The 20,949-nt window shown below is 39.1% G+C and overlaps 1 protein-coding gene across 4 annotated transcripts in view; it reads left to right on the top strand.

The window, feature by feature from the left end:
* DKK2 (dickkopf WNT signaling pathway inhibitor 2) overlaps positions 1-20,602 on the top strand; it is a 148,232-nt gene extending 127,630 nt beyond the window's left edge. For all 4 annotated transcript variants that reach the window (XM_058838998.1, XM_058838997.1, XM_058838999.1 and 1 more), the window contains 3 exons: positions 14,610-14,760; positions 15,411-15,560; positions 16,078-20,602. In XM_058838998.1, coding sequence (XP_058694981.1) covers positions 14,610-14,760; positions 15,411-15,560; positions 16,078-16,328 — 552 coding nt within the window. In that variant the 3' untranslated portion in view covers positions 16,329-20,602. The remainder of the gene's footprint in view (positions 1-14,609; positions 14,761-15,410; positions 15,561-16,077) is intronic.
* The last annotated feature ends 347 nt before the right edge of the window (positions 20,603-20,949 follow it).

Genomic DNA, 20,949 nt, shown 5'->3' with positions numbered 1-20,949 from the left:
CATCTTTTCAAAAGTGTGTCCAAGTTGCTTTAAAATAATTGAAAGTGGATGCTTCCAACCAGCAGAAAATTTACATTTCATAATTTTTCTTCTGTCATGTGTTGATAACTGGCTCTTCAAATCTTTTCTCATGAGCTAAGTCTGTACTGAGCAAATCTATTGTGAAGCTCATTGAAACCATGGAATCACTGTGAGGACCACTCACATCAGGGAGAGATTACAAAATCATGGCTTTTTAGCTTTTCAATTTACCAAATACCTTTAAAAACTTCATTCTGATTTTGGCTAGGAAAGCCCCTTTGTTGGCTGGACACAAAATTGTTTACATCAGGTTTTTTTTCTCACAGAGCAGATAACAGCAGTTCTGGATTCAACATCTAAAAGCTCTCTGGCAGGATGGGTGCCTGCACCCAGCCTGGTAAGCACTGTACAAATCACTTTACCATTATTCATGTAGCTTGCTAATTAGAACAGTGATCTGGGACAGTCATGAGCAGAGCTCTGCCTAATGGAGTCTCATTTAAACCATGGCTTGCTGCTTTTCTTTTGAACTTCTCAAAATTCTTTCTTGAGTTACACTCGATAGGAATGATAAGGGTACTTACTGCACGTTCCTCAGCAGATCTGTAACGCACAGGGTGTTTTTCCACTTAGATGTGTGTGCATTTACATGGATATTGGGCCTAAAACAGAGTCTTGTTTCCAGACCAGATGTACTTTGACTTGAAGAGTCTAAGATCATTAACTTTGATTTTTGGTGTATTGTATACAACTGTGGCTTAGCCATGAGTAAAAAGCAGCTGACACTGAAAAGAAACAATGAAAGAAAGTCAGCTAATGTTTGTATAAATAGCTGAAAGAGGTGCTGGGGAGGATCCAGGTATTTGTGTTTTGCTCTTAGCATGCACTCCCTACTGGTCATCACTCTACAAATGGCTGGGTCTTAGTGGTGTGACAAATTGTTTCACTGCTGCTAATGCTGATATTTGTCAGTACCGTCCGTCTCCATTCACTGAGTTTTATAATGGACACTTAAAACTACAGCAGAGGAATAGGTCAGTGATTGAAAGGGGGTGTGTGTAGACCAACTTTGTCTTCTGTTTAAAGAAAAATTGAGTAACTGCACTACTGTGTGCTTCTTCCTTTTTTTTCCCCTTTTTTTTTCCTGGTCTCATGATCAAGCATGGTAAATCTTGTTAATGCAAGATAAGAAAAAATAAGAAAATATTTGGAAAGGGATGTTTTGGAGCAGAATGACTATGTTCTCTCAGAATGTGTTAGTAAAACATCAAAATAGCAATGTAGTTGTAAAGTTTGCCTCTCTAAAATATAGTATCCCCTGGCTGTTAATCCTTTCAGGTAAGCACTGACTTGCCTTTGGGCCAAGTCCTGAAGTAACATGCTTACATTAGGTTATTTTGATTAGAATGAGAACAGTGCACCAAAATGACCAATAATGGGTTTTCAGGCAGAAAGTAGCAGCAAGGCTGTGCCCCAGTGCCTCACTTTAGAGTTATCCTCTGGGTAGGCAAAGTGCTGATTGCTCCTATCTCATATGAACCTTTGAGATGGTTTCAAGGGAAATCCACCAGATTTAGAAAACACTCTAAGTTTTAAGCAGTGGTACTTGGTTACTTTATGGGCTGATTTTCCTACCTGGGAGAAACTTCTTAGGACAATGTGAATTGTGCCTGTTTTGAGAATGAGTGGTCTGTGGAAAAGGGATCATCTTCTGTTTTGTTTTGTGTTTTTTTTCCCCTGTGTTTTTTCACAAAACATGCAAACACTCAGGTGAATTTAGTCACTTGGGTATTCAAAGAGCTGCTTTGTGGGTTTTGCAGCTCTTTCAGCAGAGCAGGTGTGTAACCAACTTGAACCAACTCATGTAAGAGTTGGTTCAGTGCAGGTGGAGAGAGATCCTCAGGGCCAAGTGCGCATCAGAGCTAAAGACATGGCCTGAAGGGAAATGCGCTGTCTTGTTTTAATTCCAATGAATTCTGAGTGGTACAGTCTCCTGGAGATTTAGAAGAGCAGGAAACCGAAAGGGAATTGCTTAACTTGGGAAATACCCTTCTCATGACTAATGAAAACCACCTAGAGTTCATTACTTTTCTGTGATGAAGTACTTTTAATTCGTGTCAGTCTAGTCTTTTTCTGTCTCCTTGTCATGTAGGAAAATAATCTGTTGCCCAATAGGTGAATCACACTTTGTGTACAGTAAACTATTACAAATGTGCTTATATTATCAGAAGCATAAGCATGTAAATAACATCAAACATTTGAATAACTTCACTACTGCTAGTTGAACTACCCAAGACTTAGTTATAAATATTTTTATCTGTCTAATTCAATTTTTTTTTTCCCCGCTCTCTGGAGTGTCATGTGAAATATAGGGAAACAATAAGCCATTTCTCCAAATCTCCCATATCTTCCAGCAAATGCTGTAGCAAAAAGTAAGGAAGGAAATCTTATTTTATTTTAATCACGTAGCCATGGTCCGTGTTTGGTTTCAGCATGAAGTTTAGGAATAACTCTGCACATAGCCATGCTCTAAAAGATTTTTTGCCAGTTGTTCAGTTTGCCTGTAAAATATGCTTTAAAAAATCAAGTTATTTCTCTAAAATGTGCTTCCACGAGTATCACTCAAAAGTAGGATACATTTTCTCCTACTTGGCTGGTAAATGTGGCTATCTTGATTTGTGTTTGTGTCTCTCTGTAAAGGAGATAATTCTTATAGTTACTATCACTTATATTTAGCACATCTGAAAAGAAAGATACAAATTCAGAAAAAAATAAATAATCATACAGTTAAATGAATTATTTCTGTACTATGTACTTAATATGTGGCCTTAGCACCGCAAGACATTTATACCCCACTACCTTGGGTCCATCTGCTTGAAAGAAAGAAGAAAGAAAAAAGAAAAGGCAGACAAAACCAATGAAGTAAAACACTTCAAATCTTTTCCATCCTTGTTGGTTTTGCTGTGTAGGCTACCTAGCAGTTAAAGAACTGATCATGTACAATATTAAGAAAGCATAGCACCTAGATGCTGCCTCTGGGCGAGTTTACAATGCCAACAAGAGGAGTTCAGATACAAGACGATTCTGTATTTGCAATCCGGGGCATATAAATGTGAAAAATGCCTGCTAACGAAGCGTGTAGTACCCTGGGGAATGCAGCTCATGCAGAATAGAAGTTGTCAAGAAGGTGGTGCAATATTACCATGGTTCCTGCTTCTTTGCCTTTCCTAACAAGAATCAGATATACACAGAAGTTTTCACTACAATAAAGTTGGGAGAACTAAAAAGTAGTATCAGGTTGCTGCATCTGGCTTAGCTTTAGAAGTGGAAATATAGTAATGGGATAAACGAAAGGGCCACCCACTATAAAGTGTGGGTGACCAGTATAAGGAAAAAGCATCCCCCCCTCCACTTAATGCTCATTTATTCCAAAGGCTGTTACAAAGAAATTGCTCTCAGTCTGATGTAGTGCCAAACATAGGGGATTAAACTTCTTAATGACTTTTTGTTGACCAACATCCAAAACATCTAGGAACAAAAGAGATTCTGTAACTCTACATAAAGAATATTATTTTCAGACAAGAAGAGAGTGCTTGAAAACATAAGTTCAGAAGATAGGATAAAAGGTAGCAGGGAAGAGGACAAATGCATGTCTCAGCAGCAGAACAGTTTATTTTGAGGGTGGAGAACAGATTTAGAGCTAATTCCATGTCAAATGACAGAATTCTAGGTAATTGCTAGCTGACAATGACTAGAATAGGACAATGTCTATTTTGGCTTGATTCAGAAATTGTGTACGATTCTCTTTCTCTCTCTCTTTCTCTCTCTCTTTCTCTCTCTCTCTCCCTTTCTCTCTTTCTCCCTCTCTTTCTCTCTCACTCACTCTCTGGCTCGCTCCCGCTCTCTTTCTCCCATTAGGTGGGGTTTTTTTCCTAAAAATAAGGTATTTCTGTCTCTTTTGTGTTATAGTCCCTGCCACTGAAGGAAATCTTGCTTGAAAATGCAAAGAGGCCCATAAGATTGAGAAGAGGGTGTAGTTGGAGTACAATGCCTGGAATGAAAGATGGTCCCTCAGTGACTGTTGCAGGCTGAAACTAAGAGCAGTCTCTACTAGCTCAGGGGCTGCAGACATAAATGTAGTCTGAAGCCACCCTGTTCTTGCCTCCTGGACCGCATGTGCTCGCTCTCTCTTCTGAGAATTGGGGTCTGGGTTTGTTTGAATTAATAGTGAAGTCATTACACTATGTAAATATGTTAGTCTTCATCTGGTTTTACTCACAAGCTATTCTTGCCTTGCTGTGCTGTTCCTGTTTTCTTGTTTGTGCAAAATTAACCAGGAGCATTTTAAAAAAAGAGGGGGAAAAGGGTGAATAGTGTTGAAACCTTGATTGCTACGTAATTTACCACAGGCTAAAGTTTGGTAGGCAGTTCCAACTTAATCATATAATAAGAGTACAATGGCATTTTTAATGAAGCTTTTAGGGATCCTTTCCCTTTGTCATCTTTTGCTTTCTTTGAGTAAACTGTGATAATTTGCTTTAATAGCCTAGTATAACAATTTTTCATTTTACTCTTACTGAGGAGTCAGCTGAGCAGCAGTATGAGCCTAAGCACTTCACAGAGGTTGCCTGTGCCCTAAGGGGGCTGTGTCCAAGCGTTTTTCCAGGACAGCTGGTTTTTTGCAGGTAGTCCCACTGCATAAGCACTGCTGGCTCCTCATCCAAGCACAACTGCTCCTAGAATGAGTCAGGATGAGGAGCTGCACTCTCATACTGTAATTCTTCCTGTTGTTATGAAAAGGAAAGCCCAGGCTGTATTATTGATTTGTCCTGCTTTTCAGTCTCACTTATGCAGACCAATTGTAAAAACTGAACTCTGTTTATTTCTTTTTCCTTAAAACTCGTGGACTTCTGTGGCAATGCCTCTGAATCACCTGTGGTACAGGAGGCTGGGAAGTGAGAGCTGGTGCAGGTACCCCAAAGTTGGTTGGTTGTTCTGACATTAAAGATGGACTGATGGATTTTTGATGTCTGATTTCAATTCTCTGGAGGTGCTTTGGCATTCTCAGTTCCCCCTGCAATGGAGCAGCCATCATGTTGCAGAGGGGCTCACATAGAACAGGAAAAGAGGGAAGGTGTTTGGAATATCAGATGACAATGGTAGTTTCTGACGCACAGAGAAAAACCTGGGGATTGAAAGAGGCGTATGAACCAGGTGCTCTCACATACATGATCATCAGGGAAGCAGAGAATAATGCTGACATTTGGTAATGATGTTAGATTGTGGTCAGCAGTCTGCTGAGGTGGAGACTGCAGTTCATCCTTCTCAGACATATGGCATCTGGCTGTCTCTGCAGCTGCCACAAACTCATGTTTTCAGGGCTGTCCTTTTAAATATGAGAACCAGAGAAAGTGCATTTTGAAAAATGGTGTCTTAAATGCTTCGAATTCTGTGATGCAAAGTATATTCTGCAAGGAATACGAAAGAGTAATTTCCAGGGTGAGGATTGCAGGTGCTGCACAAATGTTTATAACCTGAAAGCATTCTCTCTCCGGGCAGTGTAGCAGACAAAGAGTTTTTGCATTGACTTCAATAAGACAGGTTTTCCCCTCATTTTTCTAGAATTTGTGAAAGTTTGAAAGCAAAGGCAGTTTACTTGCTTAACAGGAATACTACAGTAGGTAAAGCTGTCATCTCATTTTTCTTGCTCTGTATACTTGCTTGCAGAGATGGCTCCCAATTAAAGGTCCACCTTGACAGTGTGCCATGATTAGTGGATGTTCAGACCCAGGTGTTAAACAGTAACTTGCTGCCAGTTCCCAGCAGTGTTATTCTACACCCAGCCACATCATCTGAGTATTTCCCTCTGGTTTAATGCCTGGTACTTTAGAAGCCATAGGATCTGCTAGCTGTTTTCATCTGGATAGTATTCTTAGTATTCCAACTGCTCATCCATTGCAGTAAACACGTTGATCAAAAAGCAAGAAGACTCTTATGCTGAAACGGATGATAAATAGCCAATTAGAGACCAAAATAAAAAGCAAAACAGTTGGAAAAGGGGTGGGGAAAAGGCAGAGATAAAAGGGCAAGAACAGTCTGGTGAAAAGACTGGATGTAGAACAAAGCACATGTTAACAAACCTTCACTCTTTGAGCAGCCTTTGGTGATGCATTTGAAAATGATGTAAAATAAAGACCTGGAGGCTTCCTGTCACATTGATATAGAACTACACTGTTGACTTCAAAGATTACCTAACATTGTTTTAATGCTATGTTGTGATGCTGCTGCTGGTAGTTCACCAGACAGTATGAACCAGACACACTGAGACAGTCTGTGAGATATGGGGTCAAACTGAGTGTTCCCCAAATTTTTGTACCTTCTTTAATCATGTCTTCTGTAACGTCCCACAGAGCAGGAAGCCACCTTCAAAATCAAGCAGTGGTGGCTCATGATGTCTCCAAACGTTGAGGAGGAATCACTGCTATGAAATATGATGGTCACAATATCAAATAGGGAAAACCCGAGCACTTCGGTATGTACACTGTGCATGGGGCAGGAAACATAGTTTATTCCCTTTGAGAAAACAGGATTCAGCAGAGTGATGGACCAACATGGCAAACATGGACCTAATGGTGATAATTTGTCTTAAAATTAGGATAGAATAGGAATACTTGTAGCTGTGCTGCCTCAGGGACAACAATGTTGATGCTGTATTCTGGAGCAAATTTGATGCTGTTCTGTGATAAACAATGTACATCTGTGCATATCTTGGGCGTACTGTGCTGTCCTTTAAGACACTTGGAAATGTAACTCATTTCTGGTTTTACCTAGATGGGGAATTGAAGGTGAATTAAGTTGAAAAAAATTTTAAGGTGGATTATTCTAAGTGTGTTAAATGTTGAGGTTTATACTTTCACGACACCTGTAAAATGCATTAAATTGAGGCAGATTTAACTGAAATAATCGTATCCTCCCAGAAATTTTGCTGATCCACTTGCTTTCTTTCAGATTATCTTCCTCCATATGTCCTTCTGAAGCCAAGGCCAGCTTTAAACAGATACTTCCTTGACCCAGTAGGACACAAAATGTAGGTAGTTCTGTAAGAGAAGGTGTAGATTTATAAGCTGTAGAATAACTGGTCAGAACGATCTAGATAGTCTAGGCCTGAAATGCTTGTTGAAATTCATTATGTGGGTTGAGACAGCCATAGGGTCATAGTGTGAGTGAGATCTCATTCAGGAAAAGTCTTTGGAGTTTTTTTCTGTCTGCACTGGGAGAGTCACCACTCACACTGACGGGTGCTGTGTGAAATAGGACAACACAGCTCCCCTGTTTATTTGGAGGTGTTTGATTCTCTTTCCACCAGAAGCAGCTATGCACTCCCCCTGAGCACAGCCCCCTGCACAACTAATGCCTAATGCTTGCAGAACAGGATGTTGTTTTCCCTGGCATTATTGCCTGGACAAGGAAAACTTACAAGAGGACCCCTGTGAGTCTAGACTCCCTCTGACCCTCTGGTTCAGAGGGACCTTAGATAGGTTTTTTTTCTGGTTGTTAAGATCTGAGTTTTCTTTGGCTCTAACAAATCATGAGAGCTGTACTACTGCAGGTCATAGAAATGTTCTTTCCCTGGTGGTCTAGAAGTGGATTGAGAATTCCTTTGAAACATGAATATTTATTGTTTAATAATGGAGGCTTCTGGGACCATTATCCACATAGTTTGAAGGAATGATCTTTGGAAGCTTCAGTATATGTATCCATGATGTAGCACTTTGTGAATCAGACCTCATGTAACAGCAGGGTTGTGTTAAATTGAAGAGTTAAAAATAAATTATCTCTAGAAGAAAGTGCTTATACTTAATCTAGAGGCTGAAGATTGCACTTTTCTCTTTAGGTCTGGCAGAGAAATGGGTCAAAGTTATATTATTTTAACAAAGAATGAGGTTTGGTAAGAAAAATTGAATTATTAAACTTTCTATAGCAACTGAAATAAGTAAATCTGTTTCATTGCAACTACTGTAAGTTTTTCTTTTAGGAAGGATCTGTGCCACAGCAGTCACTGAGTTGAGAGTTTCTGGTTTCTCAGTCTGAGACAGGATCCATGTCTGGAGCTGTCTGAGAGCACAGCATGATTTCCTCTGTGGGATAAATTAACCATGGCTTTGTGCTTGCACACAGTGAGATCCCTCACTATCATCTATGCCTATGCTGAGCTAAGAATAGAAAAAAGCAACATCAGCAGTGCTGTGGGAAAACTACATCACTCCAGATGGCTGCTGATAAACTCTTTTCTTTGGGATTAATAATAAAATAGTAGTAAATAATGGTCCTTTCTCATCCACATCTTAACCTACATGTCTGCTTAGCAGCTAGAAGAAAGTTAGGCTGAAGTCTGTCAAAGATGGATTTTTCTGGATACACCTGAGAAGCTATCCATAAGTAGTTTAGTTGCCTTGCAAGGAAAAAGATAACCCACAAAGAGCTGGGAGTTTTCTTTGTTTGTTGATTTTTAAAAGCTCTGAATTCCCCTCTTACCCCCTCCATTCTGCTTTATCACATTCATGTGGTGCTGAATACAGAGCTGTTATTTCCATTTTTACTAAGGTTTGTATCCTGTGAGATCATGTTAGGATTTCTCTCAGACTTCATAGAGAGGATCTTCACTCTGAGAGGCGAGTGGGACGAATCCCACATGTGATGTATTCATTTAGCTCTACAGGCCACATGTTGCACACAACTGCCCCACCAATGTTGATCTGTTAAAAGCCAAAACAAATCTGAGATTCCAACTCTGAATCAGGCCCAACTGGGGAGCCAAACAATGACTTGCATTCTTTGTAGTTAGTCTTGACAGCAGGCTATTTGGTTAAAGCATATGTTCGCATTTCCTAATTTATTGGCATGCTTTTAATTTGGATTACTAATTCTTCAGAGAAAGAGAAAAGAAAAAGAAAACATGGCACCCCTGTGGCTATTTCATATGTTTGCTCCATGGGGATCAAATCCTTGCTCTGAAAGATAGTTCTGTCCTGTCCAAAGCAGGATGGGAAGGAGAGACTCTCACCATGATTCAGCCAGTTGCTTCATTGTGCCTGATGGCTTTGGAATATTAAGCAATATGCCCAAGACTAAAGGCAAAAAAGCTCTTTTGTTCATCTCTCAAGTGAAGGACATCTCTCAAGAGTGAGGATAGAAATTCTGTCCTCTTGCCTATAGCTTGGGACATTTTTGGTCATCTAGCCAGCATATTGACTATTGAAGGTCAGCTTCCACCTCCTTCACAGTCATTATTTTAAAATTTAAAGAAGTATTTAATTTAATATTAATTAAAGTAGTGAAAATAACCTGTTTGCCTTAAGAAACAAGTGAGTAATGAACTGAGCTGCAGTACCAATTCATTTGTGGTAACCTGTCTCACAGACCTTGTATGAATATGAAAGATTGTGTAGGTGTGATGAAGAAGAGATTTTGACAGCAGAAGATGTCTGTAGTATGTGGTAGGTATCACAGCCTAGTGATGCACAAGACTGAATAAGAGCCTAAATTTGTTTTCTAACATATGGGTTCCTAGGAAGCAGGGCCCTTCCTGGAATAATGTATGTGTCCATTTCCTTGAGTCCCTTGTTTCATCTTTGCAATGTAGCTACTGCCTCTGTGCCAAGTGAGAGAGGATGATGAAGGACTGATCTGGTAGCTCTGGAGACTTCTCACTTTCTGACTGTACAACTGGTTGTGGCTTTTCTCCTCTCCTTCCACTCAGTCCCCACTGTCATCAGGGGATGATTGTATGGACCAAATCTGGCAGAGTGTGCACAACAATAAGTGCAGTGGTACTGTCACTTCTGTGGTACACGAAACTTCATCTGTTTTACTGAGTGCTGCTTGGAATCTGCAGTGAAAGGCTAATGGAGACTTCCATGCTGTTTCTTCTGCTGGGAGTGGTAGTAGCCACGATTTTCTGCCAGGGCTGACTCTGCACTTGGACTTTATGATGTGTTTAAAATAAAAATTAATTGCTTTTGGGGGAATCACTACTGATATCTGTTCCATCAAAACACCTATTTAGGCACAGCTCCTCTCAACGTTGAAGGTGGGCCTGAAGCCAGCAGTGTCTCGACTCCTTGTGTTGGATAAGTGATGACACAGCCTAGGTAAAAATGCCAGTGGCTCTTCTTGCCTTTCACCAACTTGGTTAGCTGTGTGGAGTGTGGAGTACTTCAGCATGAAAACAAATGAGACATCATAATATGAACAGATGAGAGCCTGGTGACTAAGACACTGGCTGGGAATATTGTCTTCAGATATTTGCTGGAGGCCATTCTGAAATTCAAGACCTTATCTCCCAAAGCTTAATAAAGTATATTTGCCATCAGTCTCCTCACCCTTCAGCACATTACAGCGTCTGTCTTATTCTCCCCCAGAATGCTTCTCCATTACATTTTATCATGCCAGACAGAGAGACTCAAATTGTTTGACTTCTTAGCACAACAGTCTCACAACTTAATATTTCTACAGCTTTCAGTGAAACTCTGTGGTGCCTATAAAATATGTGTGATAGCAAATGACTCCAGTAAATATATCAAGAAAGTGTCATTGCACTGAGGAAAGGGGCTGAGATCCTCTGTCAAAAGGGGTAGACAAAGGTAAACATTAACCTCACTGCTGCATGATTCTCAAATCATGGGAATGACATTACCCACTTAGTCACAAAATGTAGACAGCCAGTTCTTTACACAGCCTTCCTGGGAAGTTAATAAAGAAAGGAAGATAGATCTTCAGTGCTTGGAAAGACTTGCTCAACTATAAAAATCCCCAACTTTTTTCCTCTAGCCTCTTCATAATTTTCCTTGAGTATTTCTATCATAGATTCATGGAATTTTGAATATAAATTCAGAAGGGAAGGAATATTCTCTCTCTCTCCAAGAGAAAAGTTTAACATCTCTGTCTTGTTGTGACCTGATTGATAAAGATTAGTCTTGGTGGACTGATGCAGGTGACTTTTTGGCACAGCACAAGCAACACCCATTTCAACATCTAGCCTGAATCCTCCAACATTGCAAAAATCCCTTTGCTGTACAGTTTTGGGCAAGTAATCAACAGTATCTTTTATACAAGGATACAAAACTAATTGGAATGTCTGAGGAAAAAACATGTCAGCAGACAATGCTCTTAATCAAACAACACATTCTGAAAATATGACTCATTAGCACAGGCAAATCTAGTTTCTGTCATGCTACGGGTGACTTGATTGCCTGTAAGTGGGATGAAAAAATAAGATGTTTTAATGCAGCTTCAGGGAGTGCTACATATTTTATCTCAGTTTCATCTGGTTTCCCAGGATATCAAAGCTGTGTTTAGTGGATGGAGATTTACAACCAGAAAATGATATGTATAGCTGAAGAATGTGAAGGGATGATGTAGAATAGAATAGAATTAGTTATCTTTGCAGGGGAAGTAGAGCTGGTTTACAGCTTGCTTCTTCCCTCTCCATCTGGGACTGATCTGTGTCTCTGTGTTGTATATAGGAAATGTATTCTACAATTCTCTGAATGTAAAGACTCTGTTCCAGGCACTGTATTGTAGAAGATTTTGAAATCCTTGACTTATGCATAGATAATAATTAACATGCACATTTTTACAAGCATGTTTTCTTTACCCTTTATTTTAAAGAAAAAGTATACCTAGATTGATTCAACTGACAGCAAAGGAATAATTATGGATGCATTTCCCTCTTGGTAGCCAAGGCTAAGTAAACAATATATTATTTTGTTTTATTTTTCTGTTTCTATAATGAATGCTACACAGCAATAGAAATTACTCTGCTGAGAGCAGGAATTATGTCTATTCTAATGAATGTCTAATGGCTAGGAAACAGACATAAGGCTATATAGGCATTTTTGTTTTAAGGTCCCTGTGATTGATAGCCAGGCTATAAAAGGATAGTGATTTTGGCGGATCAAAACAGTTGATGGCAGAGGGCATTTGCAAGAGGGTCTTTTATGGCTGGCTGGTAGCTGGTCTTTTGAGTGGACCTGCTAGTTATGGTCTAAGCTACATGTAAGACTTATTTTTTGATGTGCTGCAGTCACTTGCCTTAGGTAGGTCAGTTTTGGCTTATTGTATTTCAAAAGTATCATTTTTATTTAGGAATGGGCTCTAGATTAGGAAGAAAGGCTGGGTTCTGTTGATTTCCCTAGCAATTTTTGAAGTTGTCTTTTGTTACTTTTACCATTCTCAAGGACAGAGTTTAGAGCTGACAATTAGATGCATATCTTAAAATATCTTTTCCATGTCACTCAGCTTAAAAGCCAAAAGTAAAACAATCACTAGATATGGTATGTGAGAGCATTCATTAGCACCATTCAGGATCAGGGAACTTTTTTTTTAAGAAGCTATTTGAGGAACCAAAATAAAACTGCAAGTAGGCTTCTTGCTGACAAGTTGCAGGTGTATGCCACATGCCCATATTAGAAAAAAGATGTGGTTATGAAGGTCTTGATGACAGACAAGGGTCTAAAATGCCTTCATCTCCAGGTTTTAGCCAATCCATCTGTTTTTTATTTGCATTTCCTCCAGCTAGCAGAGTTAGTATTTTTCAAACGCAATATAACCAGGCACAAGTCTATATAAAATTGCTTTTTTAAAAATTTTTATTGTAAGATTCTTAGGTTAGTAAGGTATCATTTAAATCAGGGAAGTCTTATTTTTATGGTAACTATATAATAAATTTTAAGTCAGTTTTATTTATTATTTTTGGAAAAATGAGGGACAGGTGTGATAAGGTTGAGGTAAGAGCACTTTGGCTCTACTTTGCTAGAGTAAGTAGAACCTGCTTATGCCTTAAGAGTACTAAAAAGGTATTTCTATTTGTCACTTATTGGTACTTCTATCTTAAACGATCTGGCCTTCTTTGATTTCATCCTATTGAGAAAATGTTCATTCTTAAGCCTAAAAGACTTCCACATATTTTGGATTACTCCAAACAGCTGCACCCTGGAAAAATTCTCAAATGCACATATTCAGAGGGCAGAAGTAATGAGGCAACAGCACTTGGGAAATATCCAGCCAGCACTTTTGGTACCGTAAAGTTAATTTTGACAAAAAAACCAGCTCATGAAGCCACATGAGAAATGGCATTGGTTCCCCTCCCACTACTGACATGAGAGAAATTTGTTTGGTCTTCTTATAAGACCTCCTGTTTCTTATGTGATTCTCAACAGAATGGCATGAAGATAGATAAACAAGGGTCTCTCCATCTGAAGAAACAATTTTCAAAGTTCATTCTCAAAGGCCACAAGGTGTTTTTTTTTCTGATTACAGAAAAGTAATCATTCTACACTGGAAATTAGTCAGTTGAGCTTTTTTGGGGGGAGTCAACAATTAATTGCAAAATCATTTTGAAAATAAATAGTTTTATTTGAAATACTGGAGGAAATTAGTTGAGGAAGTGTAAATATAATTTTCCAGAAAGTGCACAAAATTCATGGTCATCTTTTTTTGTTTAAACAAATTCTTGTTTAAACATTAATTTTGAGGAATGGAAAAAAAAAGTCTGTAATTAATTTAATAGGCAATAAAATTAGATTCAGACAGATAGCATAGTTGTAGCTGTGTGGGAGTCAGCAGAGAGCATCCTGGAATGTTGCAGTGTGTGTTATTATGTCTCTTTCAAGAATCCTCTTTTTTCCTTTTGTAGGAACAAGGTTTTCTTTATCTTTATGAGAGAATGCAGTGCTTTCATAATCTTTTTTTTAAAAGTCTGTTTTCCTGTGAGGGGATGCTGGTTTTGATGAATATAGAAGAATTGTATACCCATATATCTGCTTGCAGGGAATTATATGTGCAAGATATTTTGTACTCTATAATATATTCCATGCTGCATACCACAGGGTGTTGTTTAGCAGGTGGTACATTTAAGGAGTATACTTAGACAATAAGTAAATGAAAGATTATCAAAGTGAAATGCTGACCAGTGATGTTTGTTCTCTTCCAAGGAGTTCCACTGGTGTGGGCCAGGGATGAGTGGTGCAGTTACAAACATCTGAATGTATGTGACACAGATAATACTCACTGTGGCAATGCTGACCTTGTTAATAATAAACCAGTGTGTTTGGACAACTGTCAAAGGAAAAATGTCTCAGAGTTTAAAATGAAATGTTACCTATTGGAGGGTGTGCTTCAGTATTTTTACTGGCTTTCATGGATATGTTGATTGTTAGTTGTGGAGTTTTAAGCTCTTGCCTATGATGAATGAGATCCCTGAATCCACAAAAATATGAAATCTCTTGTGCCCACATACATTTGAGGTAAGGAAAGATGAAACCATGAGCAAGCAGATTGCATCTCTTATTCTTTAAGCAATGACCAGCAGTTGTGTGAGCTGCAGTGGAGCATCCTTAGTTGCATCTCCTAGCCCCGTGAATTGTTACCTCAGCTAATGGGGTTTTTTTGGAAGTTTCAATGATGATTTATTTTCTTCTTTTTTTTTGTTTTTTCCTTTTTTGTTTTGTTTTGGGGTTTTTTTGTGAGCTGCATTTGTTCCTTGTGCAAAGGAGTGCCTCACTGTAAACCTTTCTGTTCCCCACCAGGCCTATCCTTGCACTAATGACAAGGAATGTGAAGTTGGGCGGTACTGCCACAGCCCTCACCAAGCCACGTCTGCGTGCATGATGTGCCGGAGAAAGAAGAAGCGCTGCCATCGGGACGGGATGTGCTGCCCTGGGAACCGCTGCAACAACGGTATGGCTGCCAGCTCTGGGATTTTCTGCAGAAAATCAGCCTTTTGACATCATCTGTTTCTATGAGTGTGCCCAGCAACAGTATTTTTTCATGGGTGACAGCACTTCTTTTTCTAAGCCAAGGAAACTTAATTGTTGTCTTCAGTCCACTCTGCCTAATTTTCTTTAATTGTATTTCTGTGTTTAGGGCTCAGGTATTACCAGTCTTTTCTTATATTTTGTGGTGGAGAAATACAAAAATGCTGCTGCCTAAAATCACAGCTCTACATTTCAGTGATTTGATTCACTGGAAGACTGCACAGAAGTCATATTTTAAGGAAGCAAGGGAGACTTAATGAATTCTGAATCTACTCTCCCTGGGGAGGGTTATAACCATACTGCTTGCATTCCCATGGAAGCTGGAGAGAGATATCTGTAAGGAGCTCTCCAGGGGCTCGGACCATAAAGGCAGAGCGACAGAGAGACTGACAAGTGAGTGAAGCACAGCTGTGGTGAGGCTAAGTGCCAGGACCCAGAGGTGAATGTGTGATTACAGCTGAGCATCACTGAGGCCAAACCCCAGTGCTTTCATCGTCCTGACCTGGTCAGTGCATGTCTCTCAGCTGCTTTTCCTCTTATTCAAATCTTTGAATGGCTGTCTTTTCCTTGCAGGTATTTGCATACCAGTAACTGAAAGCATCCTTACTCCTCACATCCCTGCTCTAGAAGGGCCACGCAACAAGAAGAATGGTCATTATGCAAGCAAGGATTTGGGATGGCACAACCTGGGGAGGCCACGATCCAAGCTGTCACACATAAAAGGTAAGATCACATTTGGCTGCACTGGCATGTTCCTTCATGTCATGAATCATGTTAGTGCTGTTAGGATACAGCAGTGGAAACAAGAAATAGGCAGTAATTTCACAGGGAGTGAATGTCTATTGTGAGAGTTCACAGCATGACTCAGAAAGTGATGTAATATCAACCGACAGTTCCTGTGATTGAAACAGCATCTGCTTTCTTCTCTGTATCAGATGTGGACTGACAATCATTTTATCAGTCGTGCAAGACTGCAAACATCCTCATCTTGTAACAGCCATGTAATTGAACACTTGTAATTCTGCTTACAATCCTGCAGCAGAATTTCTCCTTACTAAGTCTTACGTATTACCCCCTTGAACCTTCCTAATTAATATCTTCTCTTGTGTTTACATCCTTCAAATAGCCACAGGTGGAAATATCACCTCTCCTTTTTCTCAGTTTCATTTGCATAAGTCTGCACTGAATCTGTACTTTCACATTTTCCCATGAGGTAAAATAATGTGGTTGCTCTTTTTAGGACACGAAGGTGATCCCTGCCTACGGTCATCAGACTGTATTGAGGGACACTGCTGCGCTCGCCATTTCTGGACCAAAATTTGCAAGCCTGTGTTGCATCAGGGGGAGGTGTGCACCAAACAGCGCAAGAAAGGGTCCCATGGACTGGAGATTTTCCAACGCTGTGACTGTGCCAAGGGTTTGTCTTGTAAAGTATGGAAAGATGCAACCTCCTCTTCTAAATCAAGACTTCATGTGTGCCAGAAGATCTGAATGAGGATTGGGAAGACAGTATTAAGTGACTGTGGCTTTATCAGTTTAATGCATTATGGCATGGTGGAAAAAGGGGACTGCAAATGAAGTGGAATGGTTAAAGTAACTGTTAGAGTATGAGTAGAAGTCACACTAAATGCATTTCTTTTTGAGCTGGTGGTAAACACAAGTGTAGCTGGAGTTCACCTACCGCGCAGTTCTCCTGTAAATAATTCTACAGCTTGTGGGAAATGCTAGTATGCAAACAAGTAGAGTGGAAATGAATGTCACTTACCTTGCTGTGTTGTCCCATGATGTTTCAGGGGTTCAGTGATGTTAGGGCTACAGTGGGTCTCCAGCGTGGTAAGGACTTTCTACAGAAATTGTATACATTGTACTCCTATAGGAAGCAATGCATTGCAGGAAGACTCATCTGTCAACACATTATTGGTCACATTGCAGGTGTGAGAAATGGAAATAAAGTTACTGTGAATGTCCACATGCCCTCATTATTCAGGGCTGACACTTCAGCAAGGAAGCACTCCTGCAGGACAAGAGTGCTGTGTTTTGCAGGCCCTTATGAAGAAGGTGAAAACTGGCCATCTCCAAATTTCAAGAGAGATGCAGTTTATCTAAGAGGAGGCATTTAAACAAGGTTTTATTTCTACACATGGGTAAATTGAAATGCTTTATGTAGTTCAATGTCATAGTAAGGCACTTAATCACTTGTATTTGCCTCAGTTTACTGCTAATTTACGTTGGGTTGAACAGATGAAGCAAATATGTGTGCACGCTGAATCCAGAATTATATACATGCAGTTCCTCATTAGTCCTAAATATACTGTCCTTGCCTAAGCGTTCTTGCATTATAGACATTTCCAAAAGAAACAGCAGTGTGTTGAGCTGCTTAACATGAAGAGCTTTGAAGTTGTTTCTCTGTTGCAGTTATAATATAATATACATAACACCTCAGCATTTATTGAGGTGTTTCGGGCATACTGCTACAAACTCAAATTTTTACACTTCATGGCACTCTGCAGCAGTATAATGGATTTGTTCTCGAGACAGCAAAGGAAGAGGAGATGGGTCTTGTGAGCACCTCCTCTCCTGCAGAAGATGATGTAAGAAGAAGGCATGACCACAAATGACTTGTTAAAACATCATGTGATGTCACAGCATACCACCCTCCAGCATGTACTCAGCCTGGAACTGATGTCCTCTCACTCTGGAGTGTTCTGCCAGGAATGACAGAAATATATAGACTGTGGAAACAGCTGCCAACCCTACGTTGTTTGTGTACTGGTTAAAAAAAAAAAAAGACAGCCTCTGTCCCTTGACTTGTCTCCCAAGTCTTTTCAAACTTTTAAAATTTTACTTATTTGCAAATATTCCTTTGTATAAACTTTGGTAAAGAGACTGATATTACTTTAAAAGAAGTCTGATTCTATAATTGACCTACTGCTAAGTTGTAATTACCCATTTATAATTACCCATTTTAATGTTCTATAATACAAGAGACTTTTCTGTTTACTTGGTTCTGCACAACATGGGTAGGCCAGCATGTAGTTTAACTTTGAAGACCACATCACCATTACCTGACACATTTTTCCACCAGTGGGATGCTTTAAAGCTTTAGCTTAGCTACACCACTTGATTCAGTCTTCCTAATTAGATCGTGGACCTCAGCTTCATTGCCCTTGTTTTTCATAAGAGTCTAAAGCAGAAGAGTATTTCACACACCTCTTTCCCTACTGGAAACAACTCTTCTAACTCCAGCATTTTCCAGTGTCATTGGAACAGGAATAAGGCTCAGATTTTTAAAAATCCTAAAAGAGCTGAGGAACCAATTTTGCTAGTTTTATTTACACTGATGCAGCACATACTCAGAAGAAGAACTCAAGTGCTTTCAATGTCACCACATATAAAAGAAAATTATATCCAGCATGAGCAGGGGGGTTGCAGAAATGGAATCCCAGCATTTTTTTAGCTCTTTTTATTGGCCTACCCGCCATTTTGCTCTTGCAAAACTCAGTTATTTGGGATAATTTATTTACAGGAAATGTTTAATGAGATGTATTTTCTTATAGAGATATTTCTTACACAAAGCTTTGTAGCAAAATATATTTGCAGCCTGTTGATTTCAATGTAGAAAAATGTATAATAAGATTAAATATATTAAATTTACTTTCACATTCTTCCCCAAATATTTTACCCATATTCTTCTCTTTACCTGCTGCTTATGAAGAATAGATCTTTACAGAAAGACATGCAAATCCATTGAAAAAAAAAAAAAATCACATATCTTAGCTATGCAAGTACAAACATCTGATTGCACTTGTGTCTGTGTGTAGGCTGAGTTTTGGTAACAAACATGAAGGTCATCTCTAAAATCCCCATGCATAATTTCTATGAAACTGGTTTAAGTGAGAACTATCTGTCTGCTTCTCTTGGGTCAGTTTACACCTAAATACTCAAAAATACATGTTTAAAATAATGCACCTGGTTGTGCAATGTAAAATCAACCAGGTTAAGTAGGAAAGGTATCCAGACACATTTCCTGGATAGTGATACATACCAGAGGGACTCATGATGGATAAAGGTGGTACTCAAATTACACAGCATTTTGTTAGAAGCTACAGCATGCAAATACACTCCTGCAAAATCTATAACTAGCAGTTCTGAATTGGCAACTTACAGCATTCAGCTCTAATAACATGAAACAATCCATGTGACACAACTGCAAATACTATTAATAAAACCAGACAAGTTTTGATCCCAGGAAAACTCCTGCAGAGCACAATAAATATTGCAAAATATTGGCTGTGGTTATTAAGCAATGGTCTTGATATCTCTGTTAGTTGTTTTGGGTAACCCTTTGCTTGGAGGATGGAATGGTCTCCAAGTCACATCAGTGCTGTATAAAATACAAAGGTTTAGCTACTGTCATTTGCAATATTTGGTTGGCAGGCCTTTAAAAATTCCAACATTTTTAACATCAACATAATAAAGTTGTGAGCATTTTCAGAGCCCAATGACTTCAACAGGGATGGCCAAAGCCTTCAGAGATTTAGTCTGGGAACAAAAACAATAGGCACAGGCAGTTCCTTGCACACCACAAATACTGAGCCACATAGCTGAACAGAGTAGCATGCAAGCAGTTTCATAAGACTGAACTTTGGTTGTTTAGAAGACAGTCAGTCAATGTTTTGTGGAAATATACATCAGATTGAGAATAAAAGAATAGCTAAATTTGGAGATAATTGCTCTCACTCACTATGTCACTCATCACGGGAATTAAGAATGAGTTTGCTTCAGTAACATTTCAGAAATCTGCTGTCATGGCACAAGTACACAAGATGTTATTACTGAACAATTCAAATAATTTTTCTATTCGCCTAGAATAGCCTCAGCATTGCAACATCTCTTTGGAAATACTCATTAACTTTCCTAAAAATAATGGAATTCTACTCTACATATATTTGATTTACAGTATAAATGTGGGTGTGTATCCATTACTGTACTATTTGCTTTGTCTCATGTTGTTTGCAAACTATAGTATTTATGATTTTAAACATTTTTTTAAACAGAAACAATTAAAATAGATTTACCTGCTTCTATAACAACACTTTCAACACACATACATCCAGCATCTGACACCTAAGCCAGAATTCATTGAAATTTAAGTAATTTTCTGCATTTTCTGACTTTCCAGCTCATTGTCTCAGCAACAGCAAAAAAGCCCTCATCAAACACCATAAAATATCTCGGACAGAGGCTGAGAAGAGACATTCCTTACTATTCCTTGTCACCAGCCCACTCTGCTTTCACTTTAGAGCCCTGCATCAACACCCCCACTAGCAAAGAAAATTGGTACATTTCATCCCTTCCAGTTTGCTTTCCTTCTAGGAAAGCCATTTAAGAAAGAGATCCTGAAGGTCAAAACCAGCAGAAACTCATATAACAGAGGCTCTAAGCTCAGGCTTTTAGGAGTTTTGATATCTATCCTCTAACTTTCAAAACCTTAATTGCTAGGAAAATTATGTAATATCAAGACCATATTTATAAAATATAAAGAAATCTTGTTCTTTGGATTGTCAGTCATGTGTTCTGAAAATAATTGCCCACAGTGGGGAAGAAAAAACAAACACTTCCTCCTCATCCAGGCATCCTTACCTGTAGTCCCTGACAAAGGGAAAGCAGTTGTTTTGGATTTCTTTTGCTCTGGACACAGTGTACACAAAGGAATAATTAATTTTGTTTTTAAATCACACTAATAATAAAGTTATGGTTTCTTACCTTGCTCACCAGTCTTCTGAGGTATGATATCTCTCTTTTGCTGCACTAGATAGAAGTGAAGATACAGAGTTAGCGTCAAGGTCTGTGCTCCCTCATTTAAATCCTAGTGTTTCACTGAGATAAAGACTCTCAGCTCAAGTGCCTTATCAGCTAATTCAGTTTTTCACATGCTCACCACTTCCAAAAAGTGCTTACAGTAGAATACAGACTCTGTATCCTTTCTTACCATTTATTTAGGTTCAATTTTACATGGCTTCTATGAGTTACTCAGAAAGCCCCAGATGTCTGCTGCAGCCCCCTCCCACTGCTCTGCCAGCTTTACACAGCTCTCCTTGTGGCAAAAATG

Source organism: Poecile atricapillus, chromosome 4, assembly GCF_030490865.1.
Source record: "Poecile atricapillus isolate bPoeAtr1 chromosome 4, bPoeAtr1.hap1, whole genome shotgun sequence".
NCBI lineage: Eukaryota > Metazoa > Chordata > Aves > Passeriformes > Paridae > Poecile > Poecile atricapillus.
The sequence above is the reverse complement of the archived record's forward strand: the minus strand, read 5'-3'. Positions and strand labels throughout refer to the sequence as shown.